Below are 12,210 nucleotides of genomic sequence, written 5' to 3' on the forward strand. Positions count from 1 at the left end.
TTGAATTTCACTTCATGTAGGAGGTAACTCCCTGTTCAGACTTGTTTCTTGTGGGCAGAAAAACAAATCTTTTGGGGCAGTAACACCAAGTCTTTGTAGAATATTGATCCCGTAGTAGATGGGAGTTTAGGCTGAGCTGTTTTTCTTCTTTAAGGCAGGGATTTCCCCATTATACACTGAATTATACACAGCCTCTGTTCTATGCACCTTACAAGTGTCCCTTAGCCCTGTCCCTCCTGGTTGTCTCCTAATGTCGGAATGGAGGAGCTGAAGTGGTGGAGGAAGGCAGAGAGGAAATGAGGAGGGACAGAGAACATGGGGGGCTTGCCTGGGGAGGAGGACAGCATGGTGGGAGGTGGCTGCTGGAGCAGAGAGAGGCTTGTAGGAGATGGAGAAAGAAACCAAGGTAGGAACTGCAGCACTCAGATGGTCAGGAGCTGTGGTTTGAGGGGAGATTGCTGCATTTCCACTGATGATCAGACCTCAGGGAGAGCCTCAATGATTTTTAAATGATTTTCCCTATTGTTCTGACCACATCTTCTCATTGCTGCCTCTCTTGACTCATTGGCCTCCCTCTTGACCTCCAGCACCTCTCAGTGCTCCTGCCCTGCCCAGGATTGCTCTTCTCAAACCCATCCCTGTTCTCCTCCTCCCCCTCTGTCCCAAATTTGCAGTGGGGGCCATCTCTTCCCTGCTGTGGTATTGCCTCTGCTCTTCTTCCCCTTCATCTCACTGGTAGTTCCTTGTTTTACTGATGCTGTTTCAGTCCCATAAACTCTTTACATTCCAGCTGTCAGAGAGAGGACGTGTACAGCTGCTTGCTGTTGTAAACACAGACCTTTCCTTTGCAGACACCTCAGTTACAGCTCAACTTCTCTGATCTCTTCTAAACAGTTTTAGTTGTGCAGGATCAGACTCTTCTCTGCTGATCATTTCGGAGACTGACCTCTTTAACTTTAATTCTCTCTTTCTCACTTGTTTGCTCTTTGCAGTCAGTTGGGAGAACTTACCTACAAATTGGTTTGATCCTGTTAATTCTCAGCTATTTATACCTTTTAATGTTGCAGAAAGACCAAACCCAATTGCCATCTCTCAGTGAACTGCAGAGCTCATATTCTGTCCAGGCATTCCAACATGTTTGAGTAGTTTTCACTGCAGGTGAATGATGGTAGGAGCAGGCTGTGGTTCTGCAGGCCTGGTGCAGGCTCCTTCCCCACCAGGTTTCCCATGGAGGAATGGAGGCTCTGCCTGTTCTGCCTGCTGGTGTGGACACACATGTGGGTGCCCTGGGGGGTACCAAGGTTGTCCCTGTGCCCCAAGCCACTGCATAAGCTTTCAAAGTCCTCTTGGAAGTCTTCCTGATCTTGACCCACTGAAGCAGCTGCCTGTGGTTCCCACTGGTGCAGGAATGTGCATGAGGTATTCCCGATGTCATCGGCAGGCTGATAATCCCTCCAGATGGGGAGAACTGTAATGCCAGGTTATCTTAAACAGCCTCTTCTTTTCTTTCCCAGTGCCCTGCACACAAGGATGCCCTCCGTGTCCCCCAAGGTGACCAGCAGCTACATCCAGGGGCCCTCAGACATTCCTCTTCTTGACAAAACCATGGGCCAGTGCCTGGAGGAGACTGTGGAGCGCTTTCCCGACCGTGAGGCCTTGGTCTTCTGCCGGGATGGGGTTCGGAAGACGTTTGCTCAGTTCAAAGAGGAGGTGAGTGCCTGGTTCACCCCTCAGGTGAGTGGATGACAGCAGCAGGTGTGATGGAGAAATGGGAAACAGTTTCATTGCTCAGCTCAGGACTGAGGTGAATTGTGTGTGGGTGGACCTTCATCCTGGCACAGAGGGAACAGCGCATTTCCAGCACACACTGACGGGTGAGTGCTGCCTTCATCCTCCTCAGAACCTTGGCATGGCAGGGAGGAAGTGGCATATGCAAAATGCTTGTTGAATATCCCATAATGAACCTTCATACTTAAAAATTATCACACTTATCTGATGGATTATGGGCTGTGTTATGGTGTGTTTCTCTACTGGAGTAGACTCCACCTTCTGGATTAGTCACTTTGACTATCAGAGGCCCTGAGTGTGGGGAAGGTTTTTATCCAAGCATGAAAGCAATGCACAAAGTCAAGGACTAGGGCTCAGTATCATCAGCACAGATGTGTGTGGGTGTATCTATGTGTATGTATGTGTGCATATACAAATATATGTTTATCTGGTTTTGGAATGGAGCGACTAACTACCTGTGAGGTTTCTAATAAATGTATGATATGATCTTTGAAAGGAAAAAATGGTTTTGTTTGTTTTTAGGCTTACTATTGTTTTGGTCACATCCATTCAGATAAGCAAGGTTAGCTGTGTTCACCCTGATTTTAAGAAGTGGGCTGTAATTCAGAACTAAATCAAATCGTTCCTCAAATTCATATCTCCTACAAGGTAGATTTTATAAATTCATTTGAGAACTTAACAAAACTATAAAACATTTCCTGAATGTCTCAGAGTATTTATACATACATTTGTGCACCTGAAACACGCTTATGATCCTGCAAAATAAAGTAGTTGTTAATGTAGTGGCTGAATTTGAGTTACTGAATCACAGAATCATTCATGTTGGAAAAGACCTCCAAGGCCGAGTCCAGCCTTTGGCCGAACACAACCCTGTCATGTAGGTCAGAGCACTGAGTGCCATCTCCAGTTATTTCTTTAATGCCTCCAGAGATAGGGACCTCCCTGGGGAGTCTTTTCCAATATTTAATAACCTTTTCAGTGAAGAAATTCCTCCTAATGTCCAGCCTGACCCTAGCCTGGTGCAGCTTGCGGCCACTTCTTCTCATCCTGTCCCCTGTTCCCTGGGAGTAGAGCCTGACTCCCACCTGGCTGCCCCCTCCTGTCAGGGAGTTGTGCAGAGCCAAAAGGTCCCCCCTGAGCTTCCTTTTCTCCAGGCTGAGCCCCCCCAGCTTCCCCAGTCACTCCTCACAGGACTTTTGAGGACAGGAGCCCTGGTCAAAAATCACTTGATAGAATTTTCTTCATCCAGATCCTTTTTGAAGTAAGTGATACCCAGAAGGGAAGCAGATCCACCAATGTGGATGGGCCCAGCATATGGGTGAGGCTTGGTCCTAAGTGGAATTGATGACGAACTTGGCAATAAATAGTCTTTGGGCAAGAAGTAACTTGCAACAACATAATTGCCTATTTTGATTTCCTTCCTGCTTTGTTGTATTGTTCCAGGTTTGTTATTTTTATGCTTTCAGTCAACCTGCTGAGCAGGGGCTGATCTGTGCTCCAGGCTCAGAAGCTGCTGCAGCCGTGGGCTGATGGACTGTTCTGGGGAGATACATTCTGTTGCATTTCAGTTACAAAGAAGATGCTTTTTCTCCAGAAAGCAGTGCCTGGAGACCAATAATCCCCACTGCATCCTGTGTGTGATCCTTAGGCTCTTGTGTTGTATTTTTCAGGTGGACCAAGCAGCAGCCGGACTTCTGGCCCTTGGCCTGCGGAAGGGAGACCGGCTGGGGATGTGGGGACCCAATAAATACGAGTGGGTTCTCATGCAGTTTGCAACTGCCCAGGCAGGAATCATCCTGGTAAGGAGTTTGCTGTGTCTGGGTCTTAGCAATCTATTGGGAAAGGAAATAGAGTCCAAGAAGCAATAGGAAATACTGGAGAATAAAGTTTGTCTCTTTTTTCTGTGCCGTTACCTGGCACGTCATCTATAGCTGAATCAAGCATTAAAGGAAGGTCTGTGCAGCTCTCTGCATCTTTGTCCTCCACTCTGTAGGGAAGCAGACTGCAGAGGGAGGAGCAGCAAAAAAAGTGCCTGCAACAGCTGTTAATAGGAGGAGATGTGCTTTTCTCTACAGGATCATTTTTATGTGGGATGTTGCTGTCCTAACTGGTTACCAGCTGGTTGGATCCCTTCCAAATGTATTGCTCCATGGAACAAATGCTCACTTAAAAATCTAGTCCAGACTGCACATCCATAAAAGCCAATTTTGATTTGATAACATGACCAAAATACACCTTATTTAGGCAGTGCATTGTGCTGAGGTCTGTACCCTGCCTTCTGCTCCTTTTCTCCATCCTGGTTCATTCCAGTGTCTGCAGGAATAGGGTGGAAGAGCGTGGCTCAGTAGGAACCTGGGGGTGAACTTAACTCCAGTGGCCACTCTGTGGAGGGCCGAGTAGAAGAAGGTGTTATCATGGTTGTCCATCAAGAAACCTGACTTGCACAAGAGTTTTGATCTAGTTTAGTGGATTGGATCAACTCCTGTGAGACAGGAGGTCTGGTTTCTGTTCCTGAAGCTCTGTTTTGACTATGTGACCTCACATAAACCTCTTCTGCAATTGTTTTCTTGTGCACAAACACAGAATTCAGGTATTTTTTCTGTGAATGTGGAATCCCTGTGGTGGTGAGCTCTTAGTTCTGTGTTGGAGGAGGGGCTCTGAGTGTGGCTTAACCCTGGGGCAACTTTTCTGTTGGAATCTTTGCTAGGGGGGAGGGTGTTCAAGGCAAGAAGGTGATCAAACTTCCTGTTTCTTGCTCTTCAGGTATCTGTGAATCCAGCCTACCAGGCCTCTGAGCTGGAGTTTGTGCTCAGGAAGGTTCGTATGGCACAGACTGTCTGCTGCAGGGGGTGGTGGGGACGTGGTGCAGATGAGCTGCTTAAGATTTGAGTGTATGGGAAGAGCTGGCTGGAGATCAGGGCTGGTGGTGGATGTGTAGAGGGATTGAAGCTGCAATCCAGTGGCCACATTTCTTGCTGTTCCCTGTGGCTGCCTCCCTGTCTGATGGAAACTGCTGCATCTTTCTCATCCCTCTCTGTCTGCTAACAGCCAGGTACTGCCAGTACTACAGCAACCCACAACCCCTGCCAGCAATCATTTACCATGGGATGAGGGAAAAAATGCAGGACTAGATATCTCCTCTTTGCCCCCCTTGCTCAGGGCAAAAATCACCATCTGGCATCTTAGCCTTGAAAGTAGAACCTCAGAAAGGACCTCATTTTAACCTCAGAAAGCACAAGTCTACTTGGTAGCTTGATTTCTCCTTCCCAGGTTTGTCTGAGGCTGGCTGGCCTTCTTGGATTTAAGATGGTTTAAGTCCTAGGTATTGCCACTGTTTAACATCTCTCTGCTGTCTGATCCTGCCACCTCATCTACCCTTGAATACCTGCCTGGGTTTGAGTTTGCACTGATCAATTTAAACTGCTCAGGCTCCCTTGCTCAAATAATGAGGAATTCAGGTTATTAAACATTTGATGGCTAAAAATTAAGATTAAGCAGCTAATTTGTTCACTGTGGTTTGTTCAGCTATAAATCAAAGGCTGATATTAGAAGAGAGGGAGCCACTTCTGAATGTTCCCAGCACCATCCAAGTTACTGTTTTACTTAGAAAGTGGATCATTTTTAGCAACTTTTCTCTTGTATCAGTAACTCTGTAATTGGGTTGTTGGGTTGCAATTTGAATTCTTGTTTCATCCTTCATTTAATCCTCTCAGCAGTCCCGCTGCTCACTCCTGTTCTCATTGGGGTTGAACCCCGTGCTGCAGCAGAGCACCATCTCTTCCAGGGTGTGGATGTCCTTGAGCTTCTCTTTCCTGCTGGAATGCGCAACTCAGTTCTTCCCTTTCTCCCCAGCAAGGCTTTGGTTTTCCTTTCCATCTCCTCTGATTTTCTCCTCTGGTGTAATCTGGAATGTTGATGGGGTAAGAGCAGAAATGTGCTTCAGCTCCACTGGGAATTGCTCCTGTCTTGCCCTTCCAGATTTGCCAGCATTCCCAGTTTTTTATGCACCTCTGACACTGGCATCTCTGGAGTTCCTCACCACCCTAAGGATTTGTTTGTGTTTGTTTATTTGCATAACAAAATTTCTGGAGATTTTAGGGCTTTTCCTTTTGGATCCTGTCTGTCTGTGCAGTCCCATCAGTATACATTGAAATATGTGTGGAATAAGCATTCCTTGGATTCCTGCTGTATTTCCAGGGCTTTGTAAAAGCAAACTGATGACGAGTTTTCATATTTTACATTCTTTGAAGACAGGTCTGCTGCTATTCAGGTTGAGACCAAGTGGGAGAGGCCCAACCAGAGACTCTTATCTTGTCCAGCATCAGCCCTTCAAGCTCCTCTCCTCATGTAGCATCTATTTTTCAGAGCTGGTTCAACCAGAATTGTAGTTTGAAGGAACTAATAGTAAAAAGTTGCAGAGGCCCAAAACAGCCTGAGTCCCCTGGGTTCTGGGCAGCCTGTTCCAGAAAATAGAGCAAATGTTTATCTTCCTTTCTGACAAAGCCCAGAGGGTACTTACAAATAATTTATTGGCGTAGCCTTTGTCTCCTTATTTCCCGGACTCTGGGAAAATAATGAGAACAGCTGAGTAAATCATTTATGTAAATAGTTTATTTGACACTAATGCATTTTTTGGAAGATGAAAGCAGTTTGCAAATCTGGGTCAAATTCAGCAAATCTCCTCTGCTGAAAGAGAAAAAAAATTCTTGGGAGTAATTAAGGTGCTTTGTTTTGGGATTATGTAAATGTAAGGGTTGAATGAAAAATGTTTTAATTTTTCAAAATAGCTAGTGCTTTAAAAAGAGGTGGAAAAATCTTAGGAAAAGGAACAGCTCAAAAGAATTCCACAAAAAAATCTTGGCTTGATCTTAGAGGCAGATTTTAGAATTCCTTGTTTTTCCAAAGTTCCTCAAAAATCCTCATTCCAAAACAACACAAATTAATTTGTTTTAGCTTTCTTTATTTCTTCATATTTTGGGACTGGGCTTTTTGTTAGTTGAGACTCATAATCTGAAAAATCAGTTGTTTGCCTTGTGCCCATAACGAAGAGTGTTGATCCTGGGCAAGGAGGAAACCTTAGGCTGCAGCTTTGCTTTCTTGACCAGCAAAAATCATCCTGAATCCCTCAGTGGGGAGGAGCAAAGCACTGGCTGCACAGCTGGCTCCAGGCTGGGGATGCTTGGTGTGCAGTGACAGCACAGCCCTGCTTTTGGGGGGTTTTAGGAATGCACAACTGTAAAGGCTCATTTGCTTTTGTCCTTGGATGTTGTTCCTGTATTGGTGGTGGCTGCTCTTTATCATGTCCTGACCATCAACCCAACGTGACTTTTCATGAGTTTCTGTCTCCCTTCACAGGTTGGCTGTCAGGCACTGGTGTTCCCCACTCAATTTAAAACACAGAAATACTATGATATTCTAAAACAGTCATGTCCTGAGCTAGAAAAATCCAGTCCAGGAGGAATAAAGAGCAAAAGGTGAGCTAGGAACATGTGGTGTCTTTGCACTGACCTCACAGCCATGTCCTGCCTTGTGTCCCTCAGCTGCAGAACAGGGGCTTTGCTGAAGAAGGATCCACAGAGGCTCTCATCTGAAGAGAACAAGTTAGGCTGGCCCAGAGGTTTGACCTGGGCACTTTTCTCCTTGTTCTGTTACTGTTGATGGTATTTTTCTCTCTGCCAGGCTACCTGACTTGTCCATTGTCATCATGTGTGACTCGAAGCTGCCTGGCACCTTCCACATGGATGAAGTGATGCAGGCTGGGGACAGCAGCCACGTGAAGCAGCTCAGGGCTGTGCAGCAGACCCTGTCCTGCAATGAGCCCATCAACATCCAGTTCACCTCAGTAGGTGCCCTGCTGGCTCCATGCCCTGGGGTTGGGTTCCTCACTGGGGACATGGGGAAAGAGATGTGCAATGCCACACATCACATTTTCTTCCTATTTCCCTCTGAGACCAAGCTTCAAGCTTCTGCAGTAGGATGGAAGAAGTGTTCTAGCATTTCCCCTTCTTCCATTTTTTCTGTTCAGCCCTTTGTCAAGGGATGATGGAGATGAGACAGGGCCAGGTGAATTCTGTTCAGCTGAAGTTGGGCTATTTTTTGGGATTCAGGTGCTATTAAAGAAGTAAAAACAGTCTCCCAGGTCTGATAGGAGAAAACAGTGCAAGATCAGCCCAGAGTCTGCCTGGGGAACCTCCCCTGAGCTCACCCTCAGAAAAGGTGGTGTTATTGCATAATGCCCTGTGTCTTCCAGGGGACAACAGGAAGCCCCAAAGGAGCCACCCTCTCCCACAGGAACATTGTGAATAATGCCAGTCTGGTTGGTCTGAGGCTGGGGGTCACAAACCAGGTGGGTCCTGGTGGGAATGGGGTTTGGGGAGGCCTCTGCTGCAACAGAGAGACCGCATGTGTGGAGAATGCTGGTGTTTACTCAGTGAAGGGGCAGGATGTTTTGCTGCAAATGACACTGAGGGATATTAATGCATAACATTTTGCATTTCAATGGAATTCATTGATGTTTCATTTTAGTTTCATGTGAAGCTTTTTTTTTTTAGGCAAAAAAAGCTATCTTTTTGTGGGAGAAAAACATGAAATTAATCACTTTTCATTTTGGTGAATACTCATTTCGAATAATTACAAGACTCTGGATGTTAGCTTTGAATTCTGTTGAATGAGGTTTTAATTTGATTTACATGACTTCATTTCATGTCATGTTTACAGTCTTATAACTCTTATCAGGGTTCGACCTCTCTATTTGTGGTTTCTTTTAAAAACTGCTAAAGACAAATATTTTCTTTTGAAGTTCTGAAGTACTTATTTCTAACATATCAGCTTTGATCCAGAGCATAGATGAGTTGTTTCAATCAGTCTTCAGAGCCTTTGGTGTTTTTAAAAAAACAAAGTAAAATGAATAGCATGTGCCAAGTCCTGCATATTTCATGCCTCTCACAGCACTCCCACTCGTCTGCTTTGGCATATGATGTATAAGCAATACCAGACCAAGGTGTCCAGCAAAGAAGAGACATTGCAAAATTACAGGATGAAATATTGACATTTAAAACTTCCCAAACTGATTTTTATTAAGGGTAGGATGTGCCAGTTGTGTTTTCACCTAACAGGAACACAGTGGAATGTCAGATTTCCAGCCACGTGGATCAGGAAAAATGTCTCTGCTGAGATCTTTGCTCTTCAGCAAGGAGGTGGGCTGGACACGCCCTGGGAGGTCTTCTCTCCTCACTGTTGTCTGGTTGATCCCAGGAGAGTCGCTGTGGGCTCCCTGTGCCCCTCTACCACTGCCTGGCATCGGTGGGAGGCTGCATGGTGATGGCTCTGCACGGCACCTCCTGCATCTTCTCATCGCCCAGCTTCGAGGGCAAGGCTGCTCTGGAGGCCGTGTCTCGAGAGAAGTGAGAGCCTGTTTTGCTAAGGAGCAGTTCTTGGCCTCGTGCCTCTGCTTCTTCCCTTGCCCCACCTGCCAGGACCTTGCTTGTGCTCTTCCTTCCCACGATGGGAAGATTTGCTGCTGCACTCAATTGCACAGGCACTTCAGGAGCCAAAATCTGCCTTTTCAGCTTGGGAGTGTGTCACCCTCCTCCCAAAATTCAGGGATCCTTCATGTCACCACAGGGCTTTGTCTGGGAAGCATAGTGGTGTCTTGGTTTGCTGTGCCTGCAGTGTTTTCTCATCTGAACACCTGCCCTTCTTTTCCAAGTCCAGCTCTGCTGCTGGGATAGTTGTGTTTCCAGATTGTTCCTCAAGTATAGCTTGGGAAACAAAACAGCTGTTGCTGTGTCTGCAGTATACATGTACCTGTGTCTCTGTTTGATACAGATGTAAGTCTGTGTGTGCTGCTGAGCAGCAACTCTGCTGTGCCTGCTTCCATGCTGCTGCTCTGCAGCCCGGGATGGGATGGGATGGGATGGGATGGGATGGGATGGGATGGGATGGGATGGGATGGGATGGGTGCTGAGCTGGGGATACCTCCAGTTCCACCTCTGCAGCTTTGCCTTTTTTTCCCTTTCTCCTCAAGATGCTCCTTCCTCCTCGGCACGCCCACCATGTTCATAGACATGCTCTCCCAGCCAGACTTTGACTCCTATGACCTGTCAACTCTCCGGGGAGGTAAGTCCCAGAACTCAAATGGAAAAATCCTGAGAACCAGGATATTCCTGGTTCCCTGCTGGGAGGCTGTATCAAGTTTTGTGAGCAAACATCTCTTCTGGTGGGAAGAATTTAGTTGCATGAGCCTTATGTTTCTCCTGTTAATTTGATGCTACATTTCCTTTCCTTGGCGAGTCCTTCCATCATTATGTATTTTAGCACTCGTTCATCTTAAGGCAGTCTAAGGGAGGACCTTTCTATTTTAGCTGCAAGGGGAGATGTCAGAACAGCCTGATTTTCCTTGACTCCTGTCTCTCCAACCACCACCGCGTGGCAGCAGATGCTTTCTGTGCCTCAGGCTGGTGCGGTCCCTAAAGCAGAGCCATGCTCAGATTTCTCTTTCTGACCTGAAGTTTCCTGCCCGTTTCTGAAGTCATTCATCCCAGTACTGGAGGGTGTGATACCGTGTGCTGGAGCTTCCTCTCTTGTCACAGCCCACCTTGCAAATAGCTGCGCAGACCACCAGTCCTTTTGTGGCAGTAACAGTACGGAGAGAAGGTAGTGCTGGAGCATAAGGAAATATTTTAGCAGGTTATCTAATCATCTCTGCTATGTGCAAAATGATCCTGTCTCATCCAGTTCCCCAGCAAAGCCCATATATTACCTGCCTCTTCTGCTCTGTCATCCTAGGTTGGAATAGGTGGAAGTGGGATCTGCCCTCTCCCAAAAGGGCTGCTTTGTGCAAGGCAGGAGGAAAGGTTTTTGGTTTTATGGTGATGATCTATGGGAGCGTTTGTCCCACTATAAAACTGTGCCTCTTTCTGCTCTGAATCTTTCCTTGTTTGGGGAACCACAGGTTGGGCTAGGTTTGTGCTATAGAGTATTTTCCTGTCGAGAAAGGCAAATTGGCCTTGTTGCAGCCTTTGCTTCTAGAACAACTAGGACCTGTATAAAAACATTTAGGAAGTATTTTGACAGGAACCAGTGTATCCCACAGGTCTTGTCAGCATTAAATCTGGGAGTGCAGAACCATTTGAGGGACCTCTCCTGGGAATAAATAGCTGGTTTCCAAGGTCTTTTCCTCTTTCTTTCAGGAATCATTGCAGGTTCTCCTGTTCCCCCTGAGATCATGAGGACAATTATCACCAAGATGCACATGCCAGAGCTTGTGGTGAGTTGTGGTTGCTGCAAGGGGTGTTTGTTATGGTGAGATGCTGAGTTTGGGTGTCTCTGGACCAGAGTGGTCCCTGGCAGTCCTGAGCTGCTGGGATCAGGCTGAAGAGGGAAGGCTCAGAGGAGCTGGAAGACAGAAGTGGGGATTCTGCCTGGTTGCTGCTGGGGTGTCTGGGGAGGAAGCTTTGGAAGAAGACAAGGCATCACATTCAATGTCATTAAGTGAAATTCTGCTGCTCATTTAAAAACTTTTACTAACATTCAGTTGTACACACTGCCAGGATAATGATGGCAGAGGCAGTGCTGTTTTATGTTGGTGTGGGTGGATGCTTGTATTCCTCTTGCTGTGGAGCTGTCGAGTTTCTTTCCCCATCCTGGATTTCCTGTGGATGTAAACTCTCATTTCATGGTTTTTGTCATGTCTGAGTCAGGTCGTGGGCATGGTGCCATCCACATGTGCAGCACCAAATGCTGCATTGCCAGAAGGGCAGCACATGCTGGGCCACGTGTGCTGCAGCTCCACCGCGTGTCCCAGCACCCTGGGCCTGTGCAAGAGCCACCAGCATGTGCTGCATGTGGGGGAAAGGCCACCAGCAAGGGGGTCAGTGGCCCTCCAGGTGACACATCTCATAGGCAGGTCCTGCCATCTGCATGCGAATGGCTGAGCCAAAAAAGGACTATTTTGTTTTGCCCTAAAGGAAATTAATTTGGTGCCACGCTGCTTCCCAAGGCTGAGGAAGCAGCCAGTAGTGATGGATAAACACGTGGGTCTGGGAGTCAGATTAGGCTGTTGTTGTTGGCAGACCCTGACTGCACCAGGGTTTTACGGGGACAGCTGTGTGCTCTGCCACAGACCAGGGGAATCCAGGGCATCCGTCCTGGAGCCGTCTTGGATGCAGCCAAGTATTTTTCCTGGATATGATGCTCTTAATGCCGAGCTGGAAACTCCAGGGACAGCCTTGGTGCCGCTGCTTGAACTCTGTCAGGTGACAGCTACCTATTTTTATAGTAAGCTTGAGTTTGGCCTCACAAAATATTTTCAAGCATTACTGTGAGAGCCCAGGACTCATTAGGTGTCACATGTTCCTGTTGTGTAGCGAGAGAAATAATAAAACCCTCCCAAACAGTTGCTCTGCCCATGGGATAAAGAGG

General features: G+C 46.9%; 1 protein-coding gene across 1 annotated transcript in view; it reads left to right on the plus strand.

The window, feature by feature from the left end:
* The window catches only part of ACSF2 (acyl-CoA synthetase family member 2), a 35,943-nt gene that overhangs the window by 4,033 nt on the left and 19,700 nt on the right, over positions 1-12,210 (plus strand). The window contains exons 2-10 of the mRNA XM_010407476.4: positions 1,515-1,710; positions 3,459-3,587; positions 4,552-4,605; positions 7,144-7,262; positions 7,468-7,630; positions 8,039-8,134; positions 9,043-9,191; positions 9,815-9,906; positions 10,980-11,056. Of these exons, the coding sequence (XP_010405778.2) occupies positions 1,515-1,710; positions 3,459-3,587; positions 4,552-4,605; positions 7,144-7,262; positions 7,468-7,630; positions 8,039-8,134; positions 9,043-9,191; positions 9,815-9,906; positions 10,980-11,056 (1,075 nt within the window). The remainder of the gene's footprint in view (positions 1-1,514; positions 1,711-3,458; positions 3,588-4,551; positions 4,606-7,143; positions 7,263-7,467; positions 7,631-8,038; positions 8,135-9,042; positions 9,192-9,814; positions 9,907-10,979; positions 11,057-12,210) is intronic.

The sequence above is a fragment of the Corvus cornix genome, chromosome 18 (assembly GCF_000738735.6).
Source record: "Corvus cornix cornix isolate S_Up_H32 chromosome 18, ASM73873v5, whole genome shotgun sequence".
Taxonomy (NCBI): domain Eukaryota; kingdom Metazoa; phylum Chordata; class Aves; order Passeriformes; family Corvidae; genus Corvus; species Corvus cornix.